The 17,840-nt window shown below is 38.9% G+C and overlaps 1 protein-coding gene across 1 annotated transcript in view; it reads left to right on the top strand.

The window, feature by feature from the left end:
- The window catches only part of CR1 (complement C3b/C4b receptor 1 (Knops blood group)), a 100,903-nt gene extending 93,845 nt beyond the window's left edge, over positions 1 to 7,058 (top strand). Inside the window, exons 20-24 of the mRNA XM_067032761.1 lie at positions 894 to 1,070; positions 1,152 to 1,254; positions 2,459 to 2,544; positions 4,505 to 4,732; positions 5,704 to 7,058. Coding sequence (XP_066888862.1) covers positions 894 to 1,070; positions 1,152 to 1,254; positions 2,459 to 2,544; positions 4,505 to 4,732; positions 5,704 to 5,918 — 809 coding nt within the window. The 3' untranslated portion in view covers positions 5,919 to 7,058. The remainder of the gene's footprint in view (positions 1 to 893; positions 1,071 to 1,151; positions 1,255 to 2,458; positions 2,545 to 4,504; positions 4,733 to 5,703) is intronic.
- The last annotated feature ends 10,782 nt before the right edge of the window (positions 7,059 to 17,840 follow it).

Raw genomic sequence — 17,840 nt, 5'->3', positions numbered from 1 at the left:
GGTCAGAAAGCAGATGAGCCATGGGTTCCGAAATGATAGCATCCGATTAAAAAGCCTTAGACATCAGTCATTCTGTTCCAACTCTCCAGTGTTATTACTGAAAACCCTGAGGCTCAAGGAAGTGGAAACGACTTGCTCAAATCCAAGCAATTGTTTTCATTTTTATTCCACTCTATACAGTTCAGATTGAGGCTCAAGTGTGTTCTGATGCCCTGAGAATACGCCAATTGGACTGTGGATGGAGGCAGCCAAACTTTGAGTCAAAATATACTCTAAACAATATGTTCTCACTTTAAAAAGTCTATAGCTTTTTTCTTTTAAGGGGATTTTGGTCTTGGTGGCTTCTCTTGTCTTTTTATGCTGAAATGTCTGGCTTAGCAGTGGAATGGGAAGATTCCAGACTGGCACATAGGAACCAAGCAGAAGCTTACAGTTCTCAAGGAGGATCTGGGAAAAAAGATGAAGGGGGATGGGTGACTAACTGTACGGTAAGCTAGGTATGGGGGTCTGTTGGATGACACTTGGGCAAAGGTATTCCTTGTTGAAGCCAGAAAAGACAGCTTTCTAGGAAGTGTAAGAGGTGGAACAGTCCACCAGCTATCACAGCTGTGTACTGGATGGCCAGTCCTAGAAAGCAAAAGGAACATTCTGCTTGTAGTCTTAGAAATGTTTTAGTAGAAAAAACAGAGGTGTTGGAGAAGGATTCATTCTCCTCATAGCTCTGCTCTGTGGCCTTAGTTTGCTCATCAGTAAACTGTGGGTACTGAATTAGCAAATCTTTTCTTTTAAAATCCACACTGTGTAAATACGATTTTTAAACTCCCTGTTAGGCACAGGATATAGTAAAAGATATTTCCCCATAATTGACAGGTACCTTGCTGTTCTTTCCTCAGTGTGTCAACCTCCTCCAGAAATCCTGCACGGTAAGCACATCCCAAGCCATAAGGATGACTTTTCCTCTGACCAGGAAGTGTTCTACAGCTGTGAGCCTGGCTATGATCTCAAAGGGGCTGCTTCTCTGCGCTGTACATCCCAGGGAGACTGGAGCCCAGAAGCTCCCAGATGTGCAGGTGCCTATACTTTCATCTGGTTTGCAGATCAATCTCTTTGTCCCTCACATGGACATCTCACTCCTGTGTTTTTATTCCTAGTGAAATCATGTGCTGACTTCCTGGACCAACTTCCTAATGGACGTGTGCTCTTTCCACTTAATTTCCAGCTTGGAGCAAAAGTATCCTTCATCTGTAATGAGGGGTAAGTGTGACCTGGAATAGAAACCAGGAACACAGTGCTGGGTAGTGACTGTCTTGGGTTCAGGAGTTAGTCCAAAAAGTGAGGCTGACCTGTGGAATAGAAGTACGTGGGGAGACTGACTTCTGAGCAGTTTTGAAATGTGTCAGTACCCAGGGGCATCACTGTCTTTATATATATCTTTATATATATCTTTATATCAGGAGATAAAGAAATTGGCACATGCAATTCAATGTTGAATACAAACATAAATATAGACATTAATCTTGAATTCATAGTTGGAGTTTGAAGTAAATGGGGAAACAGTTGTTTGGACGCAGAAAATTATAGTTCTGTGGGAAATTTACTAATAAAAAGTTTAATGTATAAGACAAAAATTGTTTGCAATGTGATAATCAGGCAAATGTTGTTTTAGGAAACTAAAAACTAATCAATAGTGGAATTTGTAATAGTATATGGGCAAGTATTTTTAATCCAATCACATCTGTTTGCATCAGTAAAGTCTTTGACATTGGAATCATATGGCCAGTGTTATTGTTTCAGGTAATATTATTAGTTATTCATGTGGATCTAGGACTCTCAGTAGAATGCATTCTCTGTGGGAGGTAACAAGACTGGGCAATATAGTAGTTATTTTTAATAATTTCCAGGAATCTTTGACTTTTACAAAGTCTGCCACCCAATAATGATGAGCAGATTTCATAAGGACCCTAGGATCTAATAATAATCTGGGCATTTCAGTGGCAGAGACCTCTGTGAGCCTCCTTCTGGCCATTACAGCTGTAGTGGCAAGAACAATGTCGGTTCTCTTTCCCGATGTTCCCTGCTTTGCTTCCCCAGATCAGGAGCTGTTCTTGCTCATGACCCACTAATGAGGATAAGAGGAATGTCAGAGGACTGTCAATGAGAGATGGGTGTGGGTCTAGGGCACAGGGGAGAGTCCACCTCTGTGTTCAGGGACTTTTGAGGTGATACTGGGCTATGTTGTTTGACTATTACGTGTACAAGTTCTGATTGCTTTGTCTGTCACAGGACCCTGTGATACTTTAGAATACTTTGGCTTGTGAATTTCTGGCAACTACTGAATTCATGTTCCTAAAGAACTGAGACTTTATGGTATTTAGGCTGAAGTGAGAAAGCTGACTATCAATGAAGAGATGGAGAAATGGGAATTTCTCCCTTACTTGCTACCCTTTTTTCCCCTTAGGTTCCGATTAAAAGGCAGCTCTGCTTGTCATTGTGTCTTGGTTGGAATGAAAAGCCTTTGGAACAGCAGTGTTCCTGTGTGTGAACGTGAGTAGAAAGAATAACTCTGCAATCTGGATATCGCCCCTTATATTTTTCTAGTATGTTTCACCTCATGGAATCACCTGTTGTCTGGATCTTTATTTAACAAATTACTGGTAAAATACTTCTTTGTTGGAAGAATTTCAAAAAAGGTCTGGCAGGTATTATACATCATGTGTTCATATTATTAATCTGTAAGTCACTAGTTTAATGTCAGTGTTGAATTTTGTGGGGAATATGTGGGGAGAAAGTAGATGACATAACGGTACACCAAAATTTCTTTATTCATTTACTTTTTCAGTTTTATCACCAAGTAATAATTTCTCTTAAATTTTTATGTCCTTTTATCTTCTCACGTATCTGAACTATTTATTCAGCCTCTCATTTTGTTCATGGTATATATTGAGGAAGGCTTCCCGTGTGCCAGGACTTTGAATCTAGAGAGAGTGCTGCTGAATAGTGTTATCCCTGCTCTTGCGAGGTTCATTTTCTGTTCAAGGAGGCAGACGATGAAAATAAACCAGTAAGCAAATTTAAAAATAGAATATATAAAATAGTATGTCAAAAAGTGGTAAGTGTTACAGAGAAAATAAAACATTTATAGGATAAATTAGTGTTGTGCAGGAAGGTGAGTCAATATTTGAAATGACTAGGTGAGGTGCCCTAAATTTCAATAAAACTCAAATAAAGATTCAGAAATTGATAAATATATAAAAGTGTTCTATGTGCAGAAACAATACTGATTTGTCCTACTCTGTTTACTAAGACTTTTTAAAATGCCTTTTCCTAATGATTACATTGTTCATTTTATTTTGGATTTTGTTAAAACGCTTTGCTAGAAGTCTGTTTGAACATTTTATGGGATTATGGTGGAGCTTTACAAGAACGTTCAATATGTATTAAACACAGATATCAAGCAAGTTCCATCTTCCTGTGACACATAAAGCTGAAAATAAATATATAAGTTAACTGGGAAAACAAGCACCTAGTTAAACTCCAGGTATGAGAAGTCAATCACCAGTGTAGCCTCGCTTTATGCACGTTTCTGACAAGATCTGATATCTCTTCCTAAATTGGTACCAGATTAAGAGTATCAAATTAGTTTCAGGGAGGGAACTGCTAGAAGTAGATACACTGTTTGACAGAAAGAAATGACAGCTGATAGCTTCAAAGAAAGAAAAAACAAAAAAGGAAGAAGAAAAACAGGCTCCCTGAGGTCCTTTAATCTGGCTATAAAGAGCCCTATGGGAATCAATGTAGTCTGATGACACTGTTGTGTATTTGGTATTGGTACTGATAATTGTCGTGAGTCAGCAAGAAAAATTTACATCTGCTGAAAATGATAGCCCACATTTAATAAACTTAACCCAGATTTCCCTAGAATTTCTTTTTTTTTTTTTGCGGTATGAGGGCCTCTCACTGTTGTGGCCTCTCCCGTTGCGGAGCACAGGCTCCGGACGCGCAGGCTCAGCGGCCATGGCTCACGGGCCCAGCCGCTCCGCGGCATGTGGGATCTTCCCAGACCGGGGCACGAACCGGTGTCCCCTGCATCGGCAGGCGGATTCTCAACCACTGCACCACCAGGGAAGCCCTTCCCTAGAATTTCAAATCTTTGAGGGAAAAATCTTGTCTGTGTTGTACCCCATTGTCAACCCAGGATTCTTATGATGCCTGACTTAAAATTGTCAATAAAACAGTTGCTGGAAAAAAACAAAACAAATTAATTAACTCCAAATGGATTAAAAACTTAGCTACCTGAAGGGTATTTTGTACTTTCACAACAAACTGTAATTTGTCTCACTTGAGTTAGATCCTTCTCAGAGGAAGCCTTACATATTTCAGTTTCATCCAATTTAAGTACGTTGTCATAGAAAAAATGTATTAATACAACAATCACAGGGCATAATTATTTTATAATCCTTTTGACTGAAACTAATGGAACCTAAAACTTTTGTGTTCTTTCTAGAAATCTTTTGTCCAAATCCTCCAGCTATCCCTAATGGAAAACACACAGGAACTTCTCTGGGAGACATTCCTTATGGAGAAGAAATTGTTTACACATGTGACTCCCACCCAGACAGAAGGATGACCTTCAGCCTCACTGGGGAGAGCACCATCCGCTGCACCAGTGACAGTCAAGGAAATGGGGTTTGGAGTGGCCCTGCCCCTCGCTGTGAACGTTCTGTTCCTGCTGGTCAGTCCACATTTCCCCATACCCTAGAAGGATCAGTATGTCTAGGCCAAACCTCCATATTTCTGTAGTGACAGTCATTTTTGCTTGTGAATGTAGCCTCGTTATAAATATGGGACAGAATTACCTGCCAGCTGAATAACAGATGGCTTTAGATGTGCCATATTCTGTCCCAGTTGGGGGTATTCTGATGACCCTTCCCTCTGGAGTGTTGATTGTGGGACGGTGGAGAGAGGAGAGAGTGGAGAGAATCAGTGAAGCCTAGATTTTATGGGGAATATTTTCAAAGCACTGAAAACAAATGCCAAAGAAAACATTGTTATGCCATCTCTACTGAGTTGTCTTTATACTAGATGGATGGGTGTGCAGAGCAAAAAGCACATGTTGATGTTAGTAATATATTTCAGAATTGATGATGTTGTAGAAATAATTAAGGAAACTCTGATATAGGAATTCATGCTACTTTTGTCATTTCTGAGTTCTGCTCCAGCCTCTGACTGTATTTTGTTGACCCTTCATCTCACCTTTAGCCAAGGGAACTCAGGATGACCTGGAGAAGTGGAGTGTAAGGTTGTGCTCTTGACCTCTGTAGCTCATTCCTTTTACATATTAGTCTGGCTTTAAATGACAGTACCAGACAATCAGGTACACTTGTGGCTGTGATTATCCACACGAGCTCCGTCCTCCAGTGAGGACAGAATGCACTGAATTGGTAGTTTGTGTATCCCAGTGGTATTCCCACCTGATGCAGTTTACAAGTAGAGATTACAGATGGTCCTGTTTAAAGGCTGAGAAGTCTGGCTTTAGAGAATTGGTTTTCCCACTGATCAGCAAACATTTAGTGCGTTGGGACCTGCCTGCCTTGGGTTTTCTTGTGATTCTAATAGACAGAGATATTATTAGATGTGTTGGAGTGTTCATACTTCTAAGTTTAACTGAATGTCTTTTGTGTTTTGGTGGGAATTTGTTCTTAGCTTGTCCACATCCACCCAAGATCCACAATGGCCACCACATTGCAGGACATGCCTCTCCATATCTTCCTGGGATGACAGTCAACTACACCTGTGACCCAGGCTACAAGATGGTGGGAAAGGCCTTCATTTTCTGTACACACCAGGGAACCTGGAGCCTGTGTGATCTTTATTGCAAAGGTATTTGGTATTCTTGCCTGATTTTTATGAAATACTGATGCATGATGCTAATAAGGCTGAGAGATCACTTCTGATGGGATCATAAAATGAGTATCAATAGAGTTGGAGAAAAGCAGAAGAAAAGATAGGAAGCAAGGCTGTCCAAGCACCCTCAACTCTACCAAATAAGTAGGAAGAACTTACGGAATTTCCAGTAGTACAATAGACATCAAACACCAATTTTAAATGCTTTACGGACTTTTAACTAATAAAATATTTCAGCTCTAAAGCACCTGAGAGAATCACAGGTGGTCCTCACAAAAACCCTTAGGAGATTAATAGGAGACTTAGAAGCACACTTTGTTGTGCAGAATATTGAACCTGAAGCATGGTTAAAAGCAATTAATTCCTAGAATTACTGGGTATGAAGTCTCATTACAATCTCCAGGGCTAAAGATGAGGTGTTTATTTCCTCTCTTCCCTGGAGAAAGTCTGTTTATAAAAATGACATCTGACTTTAAAATCTTTGTTGGCAATATTCTAAAAAACTACAAAATGTGGAAATAAAAATAATATTCTGTGACTAGGCATGATACTGAGGTCTTTACGAAAGTTATTGGTGTTAGTCTCCAAAACAATCTGATGAGGTGGGATTATTATTTCAGTGATCTTACAGAGGAGGAAATTGAGGTTGAGAGAGATCCAGTAACTGGTCCATGATCTGCAGCTCAGCAGTAGTGGTGCTAGGATTGGACCCCTGCTCAGCCCCTGCTTTTGAACACTGCACTGAACACTGTCTCCTTTTTTAATGGATTCACACTTTACTATACCTCATAATTACAAAAAGAACCTTAAACACACATTTTTTAAGTTTTAAATTCAAGCATTTACAATACACAATATTAACACCAATTAGGATTTGAGGCAAGTTACCACTGGAAACATACAGCAGAGATTGCACCACTTAATAATTCATCTTCAAACTTAATTAAGTAAAACCCGAGATTTGGGCTTCCCTGGTGGCACAGTGGTTGAGAGTCCGCCTGCCGATGCAGGGAACACGAGTTCGTGCCCCGGTCTGGGAAGATCCCACATGCTGCGGAGCAGGTAGGCCCGTGAGCCATAGCTGCTGAGCCTGTGCGTCCTGAGCCTGTGCTCCTCAACGGGAGAGGCCACACAGTGAGAGGCTGGCATACCGCAAAAAAAAAAAAAAAAAAAAAAAAAAAAAAAGTGATAATGTGAACAAATAGGCTTTATTTAGAACTTAAAACTCAATGAAATGCCCTATCATTGTGGACACTGTCCCATTGTAGCAAATCTGGAGACTAAATGCATCCATCTGCTTGTTTCAATATTTGGTTGGGAAATGGCCCTTGGGAGCCTCCTGTTATCAGCTTCTGCGGGATTTTGGGCAAGTTGGGCAAATAACACAACATTCTTTCTGTAAAGGAAAGCCGAACGTGCCCTTTCTGTTTCCTACACGTATACAAGCTTAAGTCCAAAGAGCATGGAGACATTTGTGGGGGAGATGGGACCCGGGAGTTTGAGATGGGACATCTGGTGGATGTCCCCTTCAAAATTTTTAAGTCTCAGCTTCTTCTAAACTCTCAGAGCCTGCAGAATTGACCCACCTCTCCCTATTAAGAATTAGCACCGGGCTTCCCTGGTGGTGCAGTGGTTGAGAATCCACCTGCCGATGCAGGGGACATGGGTTCATGCCCCGGTCCGGGAAGATCCCACATGCCGCGGAGCGGCTGAGCCCATGAGCCATGGCTGCCGAGCCTGTGAGTCCGGAGCCTGTGCTCCGCAATGGGAGAGGCCACAACAGTGAGAGGACCGCGTACTGCAAAAAACAAAAAGAAAAAACAAAAAAACCCGAGATTTGCCAGAACCTATCCAAATCTGTAACAGAAAGATGCAAATTACAAAGTACAGCTTGGTTAGACAAGCCATAACAACTTTAGCTATAAAATGTATTCTCTCAATATGTTTCATCATGCATTACAGTGATGAATTTTTAATTAGTTAAAAACTTTTTTCAAATGATGATTTTCTAAAACACTTGGGGTAATAAAATTATATCGTTTTCAGCAATAAAGATTGTGGTAAATTACAGACACTGAAGAAAGTTGTAAGGCAAGAATCAAAATGCTGGTGTAAATTCTGCTTTCAGAACACTGTCTCCTTTCAAATGTAGTTCTTTTGATTTTGCAAAACTGTAAGTTAATTGATTTTACTTTGTTTCTTTTCTATTCTTGCTTTTTTCTATTCTTCTATACTAGACTAAGGTCAGGGATGAGGCAGGAGAGATTTCAGGCATGCACGTGTTTCTAATGTTGAGGAGCAGTTAGTCCTATGGCTGCTGTGGTTATAGGATCTTAGGGCTCTCCCCAACCTAAATCCTTCTTGTCCTCCTAGCCCTCTGATTTAAGAGATAGAGAAAATTAGGCCCACCACAGAGACGCTCCTGTGTTTATTTGCAAGAATGGACTGCACAAAATCAGAGTCCCCATGGCTCTGCAGAAACTGGAAAGCTTGCCCCTCCTTGCTTTAGTTATATAAAGAAATATGAAGATTCAGGGAATAGTTCAAAGATGAATTATAAAAATTAAGACTTTGTGATAGTTCTTCTGCTGAAAATAAAAGGGTAATATGCCATTCTCTTGACAGCTGCTTTCTTCTCATGTAAATAAAATTCATTTTGTCTTAATAACTGTGCTCTTTAAACACGCTTTTTAGCAGTCATTCTCTGTCTTTATCATTAGCAAAATCAGCCAGGGAACTTTCTAAAACTATGGGGTCTTTTTTGAAAATTGAAATATAATTGATGTGCCATGTTATGTTACTTTCACATGTACTGCATTGACATTTGCATACTTTATTCAAAGACCATCAAAATAAATCTAGTAATCATCTGTCCCCATACAAATTTATTACAATATTATTGACCATATTCCTTATGCTGTGTATTATATCCCTGTAGCTTATTTATTTTATAACTGGAAATTTGTATCTCTTAATTCCCTTTACCTTTCCCACCCACCCTCTAGAAACCACCCATTTGTTCTCTGTATCTATGAGTCTGTTATTTTGTTTTATTTGTTTGTTCTATTTTTTTAGATACCCCATATAAGTGATATCATATGATATTTGTCTTTCTCTGTATGGCTTATTTCACTTACTATAATACCCTCTAGATCCATCTGTGTTGTCACAAATGGCAAGATTTCTTTTTTTTATGGCTGAGGAATATTCCATTGTATGTGTGTGTGTGTGTGTGTACGTGTGCATATATATATATATATATGTATATTATATATACACCTTATCTTCTTTGGATGAAGAATTCATACATTGATGGACACTTAGGTTGCTTCCATATCTCAGCTATTGTAAATAATGCTGCAATGAACATGAGGATGCATATATCTTTTCAAATTAGTGTTTTTGGTTTCTTAGGGTAAATACCCAGAAATAAAATTTTTAGATCACATGACAGTTGTATTTTTAATTTTTTTGAGGAACCTCCATACTGTTTTCCATAGTGATTTCACCAACTTACATTCCCACCAACTGTGTACAAGTTCCCTTTTCCCCACATCCTCCCCAACACTTGTTACTTGTCTTTTTGACGATGGCCATTCTGACAAGTATGCATTGGTATCTCAATATGGTTTTGATTTACAGCTCCCTGATGATTAGTGACGTTGAGCATCTTTTCATGTGTCTTTTGGCCATCTGTATGTCAGGTCCTCAGACCATTCTTTAATTGGGTTATTTGGGGATTTTTATGTTGATTTGTGTGAGTTCTTTGTATATTTTAGATATTGACCCCCTTATCAGATATATCATTTGCAAATATCTTCTCCGATTCAGTAGGCTGCCTTTTCATTTTGTTGATAGTTTCCTTTGCTGTGCAAAAGCTTTTCAGTTTGTTGTAGTCCCACTTGTTTACTTTTGCTTTTGTTTCCCTTGCCTGAGAAGACATATCCAAAAAAATGTTGCTAAGACTGATGTCAAAAAGTGTACTGCCTGGCTTCCCTGTTCGCGCAGTGGTTGAGAGTCCGCCTGCCGATGCAGGGGACATGGGTTCGTGCCCCAGTCTGGGAAGATCCAACATGCCGCGGAGCGGCTGGGCCGGTGAGCTATGGCCGCTAACCCTGCGCATCTGGAGCCTGTGCTCCACAACGGGAGAGGCCACAACAGTGAGAGGCCCGTGTACCACACACACACAAAAAAAGTGTACTGCCTATATATTCTTATAGGAGATTTATGGTTTCAGGCCTTACACTTAATTCTTTAATCCATTTTGAGTCTATTTTGTATATAGTAAGAAAGTAGTCCAGTTTGATTTTTTTATATGCTGCTGTCCAGTTTTTCCAACACCATTTACTGAAAAGACTGATTTTTCCCAGTTGTACATTATTGCCTACTTTGTCATAAATTAATTGGTTATATAAGTGTGGGTTATTTCTTGGCTTTATATTATGTTCCATTGATATATATGTCTGCTTTTTTGTGCCAGTACCATAGTGTTTTTATTACTGTAGCTTTCTAGTATTTTTTTGAAATCAGGGAGCATGATACCTCCACCTTTGTCTTCTTTCTCAAAATTGCTTGGCTCTTCAAGGTCTTTTTTGTTTCCATATAAATTTTAGAATTATTTGTTCTAGTTCTGTGGAGAATGCCATTGATGTTTTGATAGGGATTGCATTGAATCTGTAGATTGCCTTGTGTAATATGGTCATTTGAACAATATTAATTCTTCCAATCCATGAGAATGGTATATCTTTTCATTTGTTTGTTTTGTCTTCAGTTTCTTTGATCAATGTCTTATAGTTTTCAGAGTACAAGTTTTTAACTCTTTGGTTAGATTTATTCCTTTTTATTTTATTCTTTTTGACACAATTGAAAGTGGGATTGCTTTTGTAATTTCTCCTTCTTACAGTTCATATTAGTGTATAAAATTGCAAGAGATTTCTGTATATTAATTTTGTATCCTGCAACTTTACTGAATTCTTTCATTAGTTCTAATAGTTTTCTGGTGGCATCTTTAAATTTTTCTACGTATAGCATCATGTCATGTGCAAACAGTGACAGTTTTACTGTTTCCTTTCTGATTTGGATTCCTTTTATTTATTTCTCTTGTCTGATTACTGAGGCTAGGACTTTCAAACCTATGTTGAATAAAAGTGATGAGAGTGAGCATGCTTGTCTTCTTCCTGATCTTGGAGGAAATGCTTTCAACTTTTCACCATTGAGTATGATATGAGCTGTGAGCTTGTCATATATGGTCTTTGTTATGTTGCAGTATATTCCCTCTATACCCACTTTGTTCAGTGTTTTTTCCATAAATGGATGTCAGATTTTGTCAAAAGCCTCTTTTTCATCTGTTGGATGATCATAGGATATTTACTCTTTAATTTGTTAACATGGTGTGCCACTTTGATTGATTTGCAGACTGAACCATCCTTGCATCCCTGGGATAAATCCCATTTGATAATGGTAAATTATCCTTTTATTGCATTTTTGAATGCAGTCTGCTAATATTTTGTTGCGGATTTTTGCATCTATGTGTGTTGGACATATTGTCTTTTAATTTCCTTGTGGTCTTTGCGTGGTTTTGGTATCAGGGTGATGCTGACCTTGTAAAATGCATTTAAAAGTATTCCTTCCTCTTCTATTTTTTGGAATAGTTTGAGGATAGGTGTTAAGTCTTTAAATGTTTTGTAGCATTCTCCAGTGAAGCACTCTGATCCTGGACTTTTGTTTGTTGGGAATATTTTGACTACTGATTCAACTTCATTACTAGTAATCATTCTGTGCCTAGTTTCTATTTCTTCCTGATTCAATCTTGGGAGATTGTACATTTCTAGAACTTTATTTCTTCTAGGTTGTCCATTTTATTGGTGTCTGTTGCTGTGCTCTCTTATGATTCTTTGTATTTCTATGTTGTTGGTTTTAACTACTCCTCTTTCATTTCTGATTATAGTTATTTGGGCCCTTCTCATTTTTTTTTTTCCTGGATGGGTCTGGCAAAAGACTTATCAATTTTGTCTATCTTTTCAAAGAACCAACTCTTAGTTTCACTAATCCTTTATATATTTTTAAATGTCTATTTCATCTATTTCTGCTTTGACCTTTATTATGTCTTATTTTCTACTGACTTTGGGGTTTGTTTTTTTTTCTTTTTCTAGTTCCTTTAGGTATAAGATTAGCTTGTTTATTGGAGATTTTTCTGGTTTCCTAAGGTAGACATGTATTGCTTTAAATTCCCATCTTAGAACTGCTTCTGCAGTTCTTTAGATAGTTCTAGATATATAGCATAGATTTTGGATCATTATGTTTCCATTTTCATTTGTCTCCAGGTATTTTTTTATTTCCTCAGTGACCCATTCATTGTTTGGTAGCATATTGTTTAGCTTCCACGTGTCTGTGGTTTTTGCAGTTTTTTTTCATATGGTTGATTTCTCATCTCATAGTGTTGTGATCTGAAAACATGCTTGATATGGCTTCAGTCTTCTTAAATTTATTAAGACTTTTTTGTGACCTACAATGTGTGATGTGTCCTGGAGAATGTTCCACTTGTACCTGAAAAGAATGTGTATTCTGCCGCTTTTAGATTAAGTGCTCTTTATATATCTATTAATTGCATCTGACCTAATGTGTAATTTAAAGCCAGTGTTTCATTATTGATTTTTTTGTCTGAATAATCTGTCCATTGATATAAGTAGGATGCTAGAGTTCCCCCCCATTATTGTATTATTGTCAATTTCTCTTTTTATGTTTGTTAATATTTGCTTTATGTATTTAGGTGCTCCTCTTTGTGGTATGTGTGTGTGTATATATATATATATATATATATATATATATATATATATATATATACACACACAATTGTTATATCTTCTTGTTGGATTGATGCCTTTACCACTGTGTAATGTCTTTGTCTCTTGTTACAGTCTTTGTTTTAAAATCTATATTGTCTGATATAAGTATTGCCACCCAGCTTTCTGTTTCTATTAGCATGGAGTATCTTTTTCCATCCCTTCGCTTTTGGTCTGTGTGTGTCCTTACATATGAAGTTAGTCTCCTATAGGCAGCATCTATCTATATATCTCTATCTATCTATCTATCTATCTATCTATCTATCTATCTACAGCCACTCTGTGTCTTTTTTTTTCCATGTATTTTGCAACTGACAGTTTGTACCTCTTAATCTCCCTCACCTATTTCTTTCCTCACCCATTTCCCTCCCCTCTGGCAACCACCTGTTTCTTCTCGGTATATATAACTCTGTTTCTGTTTTCTTATGTTTGTTCATTTGTTTTGTTTTGTTTTTTTTTAGATTCCACAATAAGTTAAATCATGTAGTACTTGCCTTTCTCTGTCTGACATGTCATTTAGCATAGTACCTCGAGGTCCATCCATGTTGCTGCAGATGGTAAGATATCATTCTTTTTATGCCTCAGTAATATTCCATTGTGTATGTATACCACATCTTCTTTTTTCCATTCATTTATTGATGGGTATTTAGGTTGCTTCCATATCTTGGCTTTTGTGAATAATGCTGCAATGAACATAGGGGTTCGTATATGTTGTCTAATTAGTGTTTTCATTTTCTTCAGATGAATGCACAGGAGTGGAATTGCTGTCATGCGGTAGTTCCAGTTTTAATTTTTTTTAAAATTTATTTATTTACTTATTTTTGGTTTCATTGGGTCTTCGTTGCTGCATGCAGGCTTTCTCTAGTTGTGGAGACCGGGGGCTACTCTTTGTTGTGGTGTGCGTGCTTCTCATGGCAGTGGCTTCTCTTGTTGCAGAGCATGGGCTCTAGGCATGCGGGCTTCAGTAATTGTGGCACGCAGGCTCAGTAGTCGTGGCTCATGGGCTCTACAGTGCAGGCTCAGTTGTTGTGGCACATGGGCTTAGTTGCTCTGCAGCATGTGGGATCTTCCCACACCAGGGCTCGAACCCACGTGCCCTGCATTGGCAGGCAGATTCTTAACAATTGCACCACCAGGGAAGGCCCTAGTTTTAATTTTTTGAGAAGTCTTCATACTGTTTTCCACAGTGGGTACAATTTACATTCCCAACAACAGTGCATGATAGTTCCCTTTTCTCCACATCCTTGCTAACACTTGTTATTTGTTTCTTTCGATATTAGCCATGCTGACAGGTGATAGGAGATATCTCACTGTGGCTTTGATTCGCATTTCTCTGATGATTAATGATGCCGAGCATCTTCTCACATGACTGCTGGCCGTCTGTATGTATTCTTTGGAAAAATGTCTATTGAGATCCTCTGCCCATTTTTTAATCGGATTGTTTGTTTTTTTGATGTTGAGTTGTATGAGTTCTTTGTATTTTTCAGCCTTTCTTTGTCTTTTGATTGGAGCATTTAGTCCATTTACATTTAAAGTAATTATTCATAGATATGGACTTATCGCCATTTTGTTAATTTTGGGGGATTGTTTTGTTGTGTAGTTCTTCTTTCTTCTTTTCCTCTCCTCTTTTGCAATTTGATGACTTTCTTTGGCATTATGTTTGGATTCCTTTCTCTCTTTTTTGTATGTGTATCTATTATAGGTTTTGGTTTGTGGTCACCATGAGGTTCATATATAACAGCTATCTATCTATCTATCTATCATCTATCTATCTCTCATCTATGATTACATATAGATGTATATATGATTAATTGATCATCTCTTAAGTTCGAATGTATTCTAACAACCCTGCATTTTTACTCCCCCCCAAACAATGTTGAATATTTTAGATGTCATATTTTACATCTTTTTGTTTTGTGTATCCTTTAACTACTTATTTTGTATATAGATGATTTCCCTACTTTTGTCTTTTAACCTTCCTGCTAGCTTTATAAATAGTTGATCTACTATTTTACCTTTACCAGGGAGATATTTTCTTTCATAATTTTCACATTTCTAATCGTGGCCTTTTTTTTCCACTTAAAGAAGTTCCTTTAACGTTTCTTGTAAAGCCAGTTTAGTGGTGCTGAACTCTTTTAGTTTTTATTTGTCTGTAAAACTCTCCTTCAAATACAAGTGATAACTTTGCCAGGTAGAGTATTCTTGTTTGTAGATTTTCCCCTTTTATCATTTGATTATATTGTGCCACTCCCTTCTGGCCTGCAAAGTTTCTGTTAAAGAGTCAGCTGATATTCTTATGGAGGTTCCCTTGTACATAACTAATTGCTTTTCTCTCACTGTTTTTAATACTCTCTCTTAATCGTTCACTTTTTGCCATTTTAATAGTATGTGTTTTGGTGTAAATCTCTTTGGGTTCATCTTGTTTGTGATTCTCTGTACTTTCTTACTTGGGTGTCTGTTTCCTTCCCCAGGTTAAGGAAGTTTTCCACTATTAGTTCTTCAGATAAGTTCTCTGCCCCTTGGTCTTTGTCTTTTCCTTCTGGGACCCCCATCATGTGAATGTTAGTATTCTTGATATTGTTCCAGAGGTTTCTTAAACTATCCCATTAAAAAAAACTTTTTTCTCTTTTCTGTTCAGCTTAAGAGATTTCCATAACTTTGTCTTTCAGATCACTGATCCATTCCTCTGCATCATCTAGTCTACTGTTGATTCCTTCTAATGTATTTTTTATTTCAGTTATTGTATTCTTCAGCTTTGTTTGGTTCTTCTTTATATTTTCTATTCCTTTGTTAAACTTCTCACTGTGCTCATCCATTCTTCCCCTGAGTTCATTGAGTATCTTTATGACTATTACCTTGAACTCTTTATCATGTAGATTTCTTATCTCCACTTCAGTTATTTCTTTTACGGAAATTTTGTCTTGTTCAATCATTTGGAACATACACCACTGTTTCCTCATTTTGCCCAATATTCAGTGTTTATATCTGTGTGTTAAGTTGGTCCATGACGTTTCCTGATGTTGAAGAAGTGCCCATGGTAGGAGCATGCTGGTTCCAGCAGCATGCTCCCCTCTGGTCATGAAAGCTATATGTTCTATGGGTGCCCCCTATGTGCGATGCTTGTGCCCTTCTTTTGTTGTGGTACCAACTACCGTGGGCACACTGCTATGTGGGGCTGACAGCTAGCCAAGTTGGCTGCTAGGCCATGCTTTGTACAGTAACTGTGGGCCCACTGGAGGGCTGGGTAAGCTTCCTTCATGGTTGGCTGCACACCCAGGGGGATGTGGGGCTGATGCTGGCCCACTGAAGGGTAGGACTGTGTCCCTGTGTGGCTGTCTGCATAGCTTGGTGGTGGTGGTGGTGGGCTCAGCATTGGTGCTGGCCCACTGGTATGAGTGGCTGGGTCCCCATGGGGCTGTCTACAAGACCCTGGGGGCTCAGGGCTCATGCAATCCCACCGGAGGTCGGGGCCAGGTCCCAATGTGGCTGTCTGCATGGCCCAGAGGGACTCAGGGCAGGTGCTGTCCTTCTGGTGGGTGGGGCCAGGTCCCCACATGGCTGTGTACATGTCTGGGTCAGGGTGGGCTGGTAAAGGCCCACTGGTGGTGGTAAGCCTCCAGCACTAATAGGTTAGAGGGAGGATTTCCAAATGGCATTTTCTAGCACTGGTGTTATCGTGGTAGAATGAGCTCCCCAGAATGGATGCTAACAGTGTCTAAGGGGAATCCCAGTTGCCTGCTGCCTCTCTGGGAGGCTCTTCAAGATCAGCAAGTAGTTCCGACTGAAGCTCTTTTCAAACTACTGCCTCTGTGCTGGGACTCGGAGCATATGAGACTTTGCACGTGCCCTAAAAGAGTGACATTTTTGTTTCCTATAACCCTCTGGCACTCCCGAACATAAGTGCCACTGGGTTTCAAAACTAGGTGTTGTGGGGGCTCATCTCCCTGGAGCAGAACCCCTGGCTGGGGAGCCCAATGAAGTGCTCAGACTCCTCACTCCTCAGGGAGGACCTTTATGATTGTGATATTCTTCCCATTTGTGGGTCACCAACCAAGGCTGTGGGTCTTGACTATACCATGTCTCTGCCTCTCCTACTCATCTCATTATGGTTCCTTCTTTATCTCTTTAGTTATGGAAATTTTTTTTCTGCTAGTATTCAGGTCATTTTCATAGGTAGTTGCTCTATAAGTAGTTGTAATTTTGGTGTGTCCATGGGAGGAGGTGAGTTTAGGGTCTTCCTATGCTACCATCTTGGACACCTTTCCCTAAAAAGACAGATTCTTAAATTCCATTCCCAAGAACTCTCTGACATGTTGAGGCAGAGTCCAGAGGTCTTTTTTTTTAACAAACCCATCAGAATATTTTGATGTAACAAGACCACAGACCATATTTTGAGAAATGCCACTTTATCCTGTTGGTTCTTATTTTAAAAAGAGAACTTAGGCTAATTTTGAGACCATTACAACTGAAAAGCAGACTTTGCTTGGAAGGTATCAGTGGCAAGGCAGAGAAGGAAAGCAAAACAAAGGGTGGGCTTGTTGGCCTAAAACAAATAGACTGCCAGTTATTTCTCCAGCAAAAATGGTCTTGCTTGGGATCAGCAGAGAATTGCGGTTTGGGGTCTGCAGCCATGGTGAGCCACATGCAAGTCCCCGCATAGCAAAGGAAGGAGAACTCTTTTAACAGAAGGGAAAAGGAAGTTGTAAGGGCTCTAGCAAACAAAGAGTCCATGGCTTTTCCTTGCTGATTTGCTGCTAGGAAAGAAGAGGAGTCTTCCTTCTTGCTGTTGAGCTCTGCTGTCATCACAGGGTGTGAAAGCTCCCCCTTCTGGTCTCCAGACTCTATTTAATTATTTAATTTAAGGTTTCTATTTATTAAGTTTTACAAGGTAAATGAGATAAAATTAAGTAGAAAATTAATACCTTAAATTCAGAATCATAATTAATTTTGTCCTATGTATAGAAATGAGCCAGAAATATGCATTTATTCAAGAGACAAAATACCCATATTAGTTGTATACCTAAAGAGAGTTAAAATGATATTCCTGTTTTATTATGGTGTGGCCCAAGTGGTTCCAAGGCTGGAACATGGTTA

Source organism: Kogia breviceps, chromosome 1 (genome assembly GCF_026419965.1).
Source record: "Kogia breviceps isolate mKogBre1 chromosome 1, mKogBre1 haplotype 1, whole genome shotgun sequence".
Taxonomy (NCBI): domain Eukaryota; kingdom Metazoa; phylum Chordata; class Mammalia; order Artiodactyla; family Physeteridae; genus Kogia; species Kogia breviceps.
Note: the sequence above shows the minus strand (reverse complement) of the source record. Positions and strands in the feature narration are given on the sequence as shown.